The sequence below is a fragment of the Dreissena polymorpha genome, chromosome 1 (assembly GCF_020536995.1).
Source record: "Dreissena polymorpha isolate Duluth1 chromosome 1, UMN_Dpol_1.0, whole genome shotgun sequence".
NCBI classification, from domain to species: Eukaryota; Metazoa; Mollusca; class Bivalvia; order Myida; family Dreissenidae; genus Dreissena; species Dreissena polymorpha.
This window is the reverse complement of record NC_068355.1, coordinates 47,130,389-47,140,313: the sequence shown is the minus strand read 5'-3', so window position 1 is coordinate 47,140,313 and position 9,925 is coordinate 47,130,389. Positions and strand designations below refer to the sequence as shown.

At 32.5% G+C, this 9,925-nt stretch overlaps 1 protein-coding gene across 2 annotated transcripts; it reads left to right on the top strand.

Annotated features, from left to right (window-relative positions):
• The first annotated feature begins 709 nt into the window (after positions 1 to 709).
• Positions 710 to 7,027, top strand: LOC127878909 (uncharacterized). Of its 2 annotated transcripts, none has more exons than XR_008048846.1 (8): positions 710 to 1,510; positions 3,219 to 3,418; positions 4,004 to 4,202; positions 4,371 to 4,475; positions 4,589 to 4,621; positions 5,298 to 5,417; positions 5,969 to 6,069; positions 6,307 to 6,324. XR_008048846.1 is itself a non-coding variant. In XM_052425452.1 (8 exons), exons 1-8 carry the CDS (start codon positions 1,268 to 1,270, stop codon positions 6,604 to 6,606), a joined length of 1,284 nt encoding a protein of 427 aa, XP_052281412.1. In that variant the 5' UTR covers positions 718 to 1,267; the 3' UTR covers positions 6,607 to 7,027. The 2 variants fall into 2 exon arrangements, 1 of the variants encoding a protein (XP_052281412.1); XM_052425452.1 differs by having other exon boundaries at positions 718 to 1,510; positions 5,986 to 6,069; positions 6,307 to 7,027.
• The last annotated feature ends 2,898 nt before the right edge of the window (positions 7,028 to 9,925 follow it).

Below are 9,925 nucleotides of genomic sequence, written 5' to 3'. Positions count from 1 at the left end.
GTTTTTTTTTCAATACAATCAAGTAAACATCAAACTAATCAGCAGTAAATGCATTCACAGTTAATTGCCAGTGCTTTGATACCGGAAGTACTTAAAATGGAATTAAATTCGGATATTAACATTAATGACATCATCTATGGCATTCTTCTATAAAAAAAAATAATGAAGTGTCCTGCATACGTGTTCAACTAATACATGTACAACAATATATTGTTTAAGAACAATGATGCGTTCAGTAATTTAAAAGTATATCAAATACTATTTTTGCAATAATGTTTACCTTGAGCTTGAAAATTTTGAACTTTCTACATTAGATAATATGTTTTTATGTATGGCACATTAAACGCCAATGTTTCCTGAAAATTGTATTATACATCTCAACTAATTACGTTTCTATTCACATCTTCTCCTTTATAAACCACTGTTGTGTCCTGTGTTTCTCCAGCATATCGGAGATCATTCAATACGCGTTTTTTTCCAAATGAAAATAGAAGTAGACTTGTAATTTCAGGATTGGAGACGAAAATACGGTTGAAAAAATTAAATATATTGTGTGATGACGATCTCCGACTAGGGATCGGTTGTCGTTAATTGCAAAATGCGAAAATGTAGCGCAAACGTCAATATAGTATATAAGGCCAATGAAATAAGTTGTTTATTTCCACTTACATCTTGAATTATTGGGGTAGATAGGTGGGCACAACTTTTTTCATTAACTGTTGTGTATACTCAAGTTATTTCCCTCTGTTATAAGGATGTCACTTACAAGAATCTTCCAAAACGTTGATTCATGTCTTTCGGTATGTTAAAATTGACTTAGCGCGTTTAATAAATTACGAAGAAATGGAATACCACGAAAAGTTTATGTTCGGCAACAAATGTACGGGTTTTTCGAGATAGGGGAAACAAACAACATTTTTACGCCTAACCGCCTTGCTTCAATAACTCAGATATCGAATAATCAATCAATTGCACAATCAATAACAGCTATCGCGATGTAAAGCGGTATGGAAACCCCCATCGTGTTAAATGTCCTCTTTCGGTTTTGATTAGATATCTTACAGTTCGTAATTGTAACTAGTGTTACATTAAAGTACTATCCGGATAAACAAATTTAAATTGAAATTCGAAATATGTTCCAACCAATTTTTATATTCATTTTATTATGAAGCTACATCCACAGAGGATTATAACGTTTGTTTTTTGTTTTATATTCAAAATCTGCTTTCGAATTTTATAGAATCAGATTAAGAACAAAACATTCGAAATGGGGAATACACAGCCACCTTTCGGAATTAAGAAGATTCAATCGTCGCAAGCAAGCACGTTTTATGATTACATTCCAGAAAACCGCGTTGAACATGAGGTCATTCGATTTATTGAGACAGAACATTCCTACTGGAAAGACATTTTGCAATTTTTGAAAACGACGAAAACCGATGTTGATATTGCCTTTATACACGAGTCGTTGGAAAATACAGCAACGAAGATATTCAAATACCTTGAACAGGTACGCTATGTTTTTGCACTTACACTCAAAATCCGCTAGTTTACAATCAAAGCAATAGAATTGAATCGTAATCATTCAATAAACTATGTACTAAATAAATAAACTTGTTTAAACAAAAAACAATACATGTGCCTTTAGTAATTGCATTTTTAACAGCGGTTCCGTTAACTTTACAATACTAAATCTTAAGATTAAAATCTTAAAACATGAGTCGTGAAAGCTCATTTAAACAACCATTATCGAAACATTGAAATGAACTAGTTTACCAAGTGCCAACTGATATACGGAAGTTTTGAACAAACGCAGTAATGGTTACATCACTTAATGTATGCATGTATTTGTAATTCAAAACGATAATCAATTGCTTACATATGCTTAGTTGGCTTTGATTTGCGGTTTGTAATGTCAATTCTTTTTTAAAACTTAACTCTCAAGAAACGTTTTAATCAATTTACTATATTTTTGTAATGTTCTTGTATTTATCATAATATTCCTCTCAAATGTCGCATTCAGTTAGTTGAGCTGTTAATGCCTGTATCTCCACGAAAACAAAGTGGAACAGGGAACTGATGTTTATATTTTAGTATGTTGTGTTTTTAAAAATGTGCAATTAGTTCAAAATAACACAAATATGGGTAGTATCTTGGTACACAAAACTGACTGATTAACTTAACTTTAATAAGAGACAGCCTTAATAATAATAAACGATTCGATAAGATAGCGGTTTAGAGCAAATTTCCACAAATGTACTGCACAAGTTTGAATGTCAATTCCTTCATCGTTTAAATTAACTTTTGCTGTTAGTACGTCACGCAATAGTCAAACATGTATTCAAAGCGCAAGATTAAATATTTAAATGGCATGCGTGCAAACTACCGTAAATGTTTCTCAGTTAATTAGTTTTCTATCTTAAACATAGTTAAGTTGTTTCAATTATTATATGAGAGAAAATTTACATTGTCAAATGATAATGCCCAAGCCTAACGACTTTTGAAGTTAAAGATGAGTACATGTGTATGTGTATCATTTTACATACACTATAAATACATTAAAAGATCACTCGTTCGTGTGTTACTCGTATATTGTCATAACAAAATGAAAAATAGTTCCTGTTTTGTAGTTTATATTTTAATGAATTACTTAAGAAACACTAGAACACAATTCCTTTATGCATTTCAGAATGAAGACAGAATCCATTTCAAGCTTTTACACTCGCGCATATCAATAAAATTCTTACGATATACAAAGTTTCTCTCTGATGCGCATTATTCGAATTGATTTTAGTTATATTATATTTGTAATACATGTGCATTTAATGTTTACATCAAGTGAAGGAAAACACAGAGAACACACCACAAAACATACTAAATGATTAAACTGCAGTCATTGCCATTAAACGGTTGATGTAAATCGATGCGTTTTTAACCGTTCAAACAATGTAAACGTCGAGAAAAGGACTAAAACAAGTTCCAAAACATATGTAAAAGTTAAATGTAAACGGTAGCTAACGAGCAAATTAATATCAGTTACAGTAAGTCGTTAAAATGTTGCTGAATGTATGGCCTGCAAATCACAACCTTACTTCTCAGATGAGTTGTGTTTTACTTTTTGGAAGTATACTACATACATATTGTCGTATATTAATGTTTGCAAACCATTGTATAATTATCTAGTTCAATGTGTAGAAATTATTGAGGTTTATTTACAGGCAGCGTCTAAATCTAAAGTTAAAAGGCCACATGATGAAGTGGAATCAGTTATGAAGTTTCGATCAGAACAAGATATTCAAGAATTGCACCATAAAGTGGCAGATTTAGAGATAAAAATCAAATCTTTGCAAAGTGACCGAGACGATCTGCTGCACAGATTGTCTTCTTTGCAAAGTGAGCGAGACGATCTGCTGCTCAGGTTATCTATTTATATGCGTTCCTGTATTTATATTCCTCTTTCTTTAAATACTGATAAAATGTTTTCATTTATATAATTTTATTTAAAATTTACGGTCAGTTTTATGGTACAGTGTTAAAGTACATGTCATCTTTCAAATTTCACAAACATGTTTTTTCTAACTAAATTGTGTATCGTTTTCTATGTTAAAGTAGTGTTCTTGACTTTTATATTATAATGCAATTTATTGTTGTATATTGTGTTAATGAGTTTAATGCTGTCTACAGCCTACGTTTTATTTCATTTATAGACGAATTGGTATCTCGCATTGATGTCTCGAAAAACGCATACAGTATATTAAAACACTTAGAGATTGAATCGCTGGTCAAATTATGTTAAAACCATACATTATACGTTTTATTTTATTTATAGTCGAAGCATTCTCTCGCATTGATATCTCGAAAAACCCATACAGTATATTAAAACGCTTAGAGATTGAATCGCTGGTCAAATTATGTTAAAACCATACATTACTTATAATGGTGAAACAAATGTCCCAATGTTTAACTAATAAAATACCAATCATTATTGTGTTTACCCCTTTAGACTCAGCAAAGTTGTTGGAGACAAGCTGGTCCAAGACAATCCGAACATCAGTGATCTGAGTGACAAGAATAGACCCACCAAACTGGGCGAAATGTATGCCGAATTGTACGATAATGAATGGACGGATGCTATTGAAGGCCTACAAGATGCAGGACATGATGAAAAAGAGGCTGTTCACACCCTTTGCTTAACCTTACAGGTAAATATACTTATATGAACTGCGTATTGGTGATTCTCCGTTAAAAAGTATTTGGTTCAATATTCAGGTAAACACAATATGATTTATATTTCTTTATATTCTACTTTTATAAAACAACATCATAATAACAGATTCACTAGAAAATGGTGTCAGATGTATCCATTTCAGAAAACCTTTGAGTTTTGTGATGATAAGGCCATTCAGATGTTAGATTCAACAGCCAATGCGGCAAATGTTTTGTTCTTGGAAGCCGAACAGGCACAGGGCGAGATGGTATCATGCAATTCGATTTTCTTATTAATTACAACTGTTTCTGCATTGTAATCGTATTGTACAGAAAATCAATCTTAGATATTTACATTAAAACTTATTTACTTTATTTTCAGAAACAACGATTCACCATCGCAGTTGCTCCTAAAGTAAGATCATGCGAACAATTGAGTGAACTTGTGGCTCAATACGTATTTAAGACGATTCCGTGTGACTAAGTTATCTTCAACTGAAACGCGCACAATGGCAAAACTCAAACTCGCCAAATAGCAGATTGTTGCATTATTTCCGAAAAAATGTTAATTGTGAAAACCTTATCGAAATTTTTATCATAAATTTTATATTTTATGTGTGATTACTTCCACAATCGTGGCCTTTACAAAGATCACTATTCAACTTGTTTGGCAACGTATAATCAGGGAAATCAATATCACGTTCAAGCTTGATCCTTACCGAATGTGAATGAATCACATGTTTATAGACAGCTTATAAACACATTGGCGAGGGAAATGGATCCACAGATCTTTGCGATAATTTATTTATTTATTGATAGATCTTATTTATCTTTGCTAAGATACATTTGAAACAGTATTGATAAATTACTGTTAATTATGAAGCAGAAGTATGGTTATATTTTGGTGGTATAAACGTATAAATGTAAATGTCTTCAAAATCTCATGATTTGCATATTTGTATTGCTAATGACTGTCGTAAAGCATTTACAAATATCTACTGCAAGAAACTATTGTAGCAAGTAAGTTACTATTGTTCATCCACTACATCTTAAGTGTCATATTGGCTCAAATGTTTATTTTTCATCATAAGAACATTAGTTCCGAACAAAGCGGACAGCTCCAACATTGGGTCGAGAAGTTACAACTACAGAACAGATGGACACCTAATGCAACATCTAATACAGGCCAAACTAAACCATCAGTTCCCGAGGTGAAACATAATCTTTTGAGAATATGTCGTTCATCAACCTTTGAATTATTGAAAAAAAAAATTCGTTCATTTATGCTACCGAATCCTAATTCGAAATATCTAATTTCATACTTCTCTAGGATAGAGATCAACATTTTGTAACTTATGACAGATCTTGGGGAAAACGATTTAGAGTACGTTGACAGATTTGGGGTAGATTTTGAAAGATGTCATTGATAAGCGATTTAATTAATAAAACGCATTGGAACTAATGACGATTTAAAATTAAATGACTCGAAGTCAACATAAGAGAAAAGTCTTGCTCCCAAGCATTCAACACGTATTCGCACCATCAGGCAAACATATTCTGTTAGGCACTTCTGAAGCTTAATTATTTACTTAAAGCGATCCGCGTGTTGTTGTCAATTTTTACGAAAGATACAGAACATTTCAAATTATGTTATCACTTGTTCAATTTTTACTATTGATTACCACTATACTCTATATCACTTAAGTTTTCCCTACTTTTTATACAACGTTGTTTGCTTCTTGCAATATGTGACTCATTATAGGCGTTTTGTCGTTGAAGGAAAAACTGCCGCTCAATTTCGAAGCTGAATACAAACATCTGCGTAAAGAACTTTCAGTAGCAATAGTTCCTGCTTTGCAAAAGGTAAATATCCGACCATATCCTTGTAACTTCCTTTATTTCAACTCGTGTCGTTAACATTAAACAGGGTAATAACCGGTCAGTCTAATCAAATTTTTATCTGTGAACAAGATTGCAAATAGTCACTGTGGAATAGGGCGTTAACATATTTGGATACATACAACGGATTGCATAGTACAAATCATTTAAATAGTGTACATATCGCTGAGATCGGTATTACTTGATTTGTTTCTCGTTTAGGCATTTCTTAATATCTACTGGGACGATTCGTGCATTCCGGCCATGAAACCCTTCGTCAAGAAATGTCTGTTCCTCTGCTGGATGATGGTAGTACAGGGACCGCCCCTGTGTTTCGACTGGAGCACCAAACACGGGTCAAAGTTTGATTCAAGTTTGTATAAACAGTATACAAAATCGGGAAACACAGTAGATTATGTTGTGTGGCCCACAATGTTCTTACATGAAGGTGGACCTATGATTGTGAAAGGTGTTGCACAACCAATAACTGGTATTAGCGATGAAGAATCCAAACATACATAAACTTGGCTTTTGGTTGTCAACGAACGGAGACATAACTGACAAAAAAAATTTCCATAGTTTCTAGTGCTCAATATGCACACAAAACAGTAAGCAAGGTGTAATATATGTTTGATTTTTGTAAAAGATGACAATTTACGCATGATCATTTCCGATCGAGCTCAGACTTGAGAATAAATAACGGAAATAAATTGATCATAAGGTTTTATGTTTGTTCAAAAAGAAAGAATGTTTGAAATATTGGTGTGAAAATCCATTAGTAGACCTTGCTGCAAATGTACATAAACAGTCCAAGGGATGCTTGCATGACAATCGTAACCATGGTAAACGACAGAGATGATGAGCATCAATTATTATTATTAATATAAGGCTTCTAACGGTTGTTAAATAATCATATGAAATAAAACGCTTTGAGTTAGTTATATTCATTCTTATTATCAAATACTATAATAAATAATTACACTCTAAAACTCTAACAGGAGAAAAATTATTTCTCTTATCAACTTTTTTTAAATTACAGAACACTTTTCTGTTCTGTTCTGTAAACATACACTTATTGAATCTGGGACAATGGCCTTGAAATGATCAATGCAAAGCATAGGGGTTTAAACCGTTTTGAGGCCTACCCAAACCTTGCACTTAGCCCAGAATAATCACAAACCAAAAGCGCGTCTAGCACGATCTCAATAAATTATGAAAAAAAATGAAAACATCGATTCAATCGTTTCGCGTTGCAATGCTTTATAATTTTCAGATTTTAAGATTTTCAAAAGATGCATATAATGGATATTTTAGAGCATGGTAAATGTTCAGTATTACTGTTTCCTCATAAATATCATAACTACAACGAAAATTTGCGAATTTAATTTTGTCAATTTATCAAAACGTGTAAGGCCTCTTTAAGCCATAAGCTTTAGATTATGACACAACTGTGCACTGTCTGGGAACAAAGTGGTCATGTGTTTGTATAAGATTAGGATCTGAAATTCTGGATTCATCATGCGTCTTGGTGTTAGCTTAAATGGCAATATGAAACTTGTCTATAATGACAACTTAATAGCGTAACCAAAATGTTATAGACAATGATGTTAATTACAATGAATTAATTGCGATATTCTATAAAGCAATATAACAAAGTTAAACAAAACTTGAGGTCATAAAAAGTAACACGAAATAATTGTAAGTAACTCTTAATTCACGACAGAGCGATCATGCTCCCATATATGCTAAAACATTCACGAAATTAAGCTAACTAAGATACACAATTAAATGAAGCGTATATTTTCATCTTTTTATATATTGCCATAAACTGGCCAGCCACCAAAGTAGGAGATCTGTGTTCAACTTAAGTTTTAAAAACACACACACGCTGAGCTCTTTACTAATTTTTACGAACTGTTGCAAAAACGATTTGTGACGGGATATACACAATTATACAATAAATATTTAAGAAATAATATTTTTCTATCATGGTTTGCTGTCGAATAACCCACAGTAAGGAGTATAGATGCGTAGGAATTAAATCACGAGTGCGAAGCACGAGTGATTTGATAACACGCATCTATACAACTTACTGTGGGTTATTCGACAACAAACCATCATAGAAAAATATTATTTCGATTCTAATACGATTCTGATTGATTTGGTTCAAGCTTTAGGACGTGAACTATATTTTTCAATACTCCGCCCTTCTTAGTACTAAGTTCACTATTTAGTGACGTCATTGAATTGTACAAACATATGACGTCATTTTCATTCATAAATATTTTGCAAATGACGTCACTTTCATTGAAAACAACAATCGTAAAGAAACTTAATGACGTCACGTTTATTGATGCTACTGAAAAGCTGACATGCTATAAATGTTTTCTGAATTACGTTTCCTAACAAATAACATTCTTTGTAGACGTGGTTATGCCACTTATCACCAAATATACAATTTATTGTTTCATTACATTTATATACATGCTACATTTATTACATTTCTTTTAGAGCGGGTTTTAGCACGTGCATTTTACTGCAATATTTTCTTTATTTATTCGGAACTATTTTCGAAACATTTAGCTCCGCCCATAAGTTATTGCAGAATAACCCACACTTGATTTCCTTCTTTGTCTATAGAAAACAAGTCGCGTGCCGTGTTAGAATGTATCATAATCTACCATAAGTAAAACGTGTTAGCAAATTTACTATAAAATGCAAATAAACTAAATCTAGCTAGTGTTATATCAAGCACATTTACATAATTAGACAACATCACTTAAGACATGTTTACATAAATAATATTACAGTAATTTAAAAAGGACCTGAGTGATAAAAGTACGAATCCTGTGTTTGTCGAAAATTTTGGAAATTCGAAGAACCCCCATACTTATTATTCAACAATATTCCATTTTTCAAATCTATGATCGATGGTAGCCAAAATGGTATTGTATATATTCATAAGCGCACGTTTTTTTTGGTTGAGAGCATGTATGCAATGACAAATCTCCACTGCAATTAAGATGAACACTTTAAGGAGCTGCCAAAAATACATCAATGATGCATCAATTACATAAAAACATATGGTAGATATTAGATTAAACATATACTTCAAACATTCTAAGAAAATATAATAATAGAGTGACGTATATTAAGACATTAAAAAACAGGTTAGATGTATTGTTTGGTGACATACCATGAACAATATTGGCGGTATATTGAGTTGCACTGCATATAAGTTTAAATAGTCGCCATACAATGGCACATTTGTTTATAGAAAAGATAAAGTCGTATTTGGAAAACTGTTACAACCCACATAACTCCCGCGGACGCGATATTTCTGCATACAATAAAACAACACATCCCTAACTACCAGTAAAACTTCGAGCATATTGCCAGATAAGAATTTCAAAACAAGAAGCACATCTTTATATCCTGGTCTGTCCTAAACTGTAAGTAACTGAACTGGTATCTGTCTGATGAATTAAAAAATAAAACATCTGAGAAGAGCTTTTGGATCCACGTTTTTAATTTTAGCTCAAATTATTTGTAGAATTATTAACGTATTTGATCGCATTTCGGAACCGCAGTTTCTTTAGTTTACGGAAACTTGGTTCTCTTGGCATATTCAGACATTGCTTTTCTATGAACAATCAAATCGTGTCCACGCTTGTTTTCAAGTTCATCTACGTTCTTTATTGCACATGTTTAAGCAACACAGACAGCACGTTTCTGTGAGATCCATACACATAAGACTACCGTAATTAAGAGTATTCGCCAATATAGATAATTCAAAATCAAATCTCGCTCCTTGAATGCGATTGGCTGGTTGGTGGACACG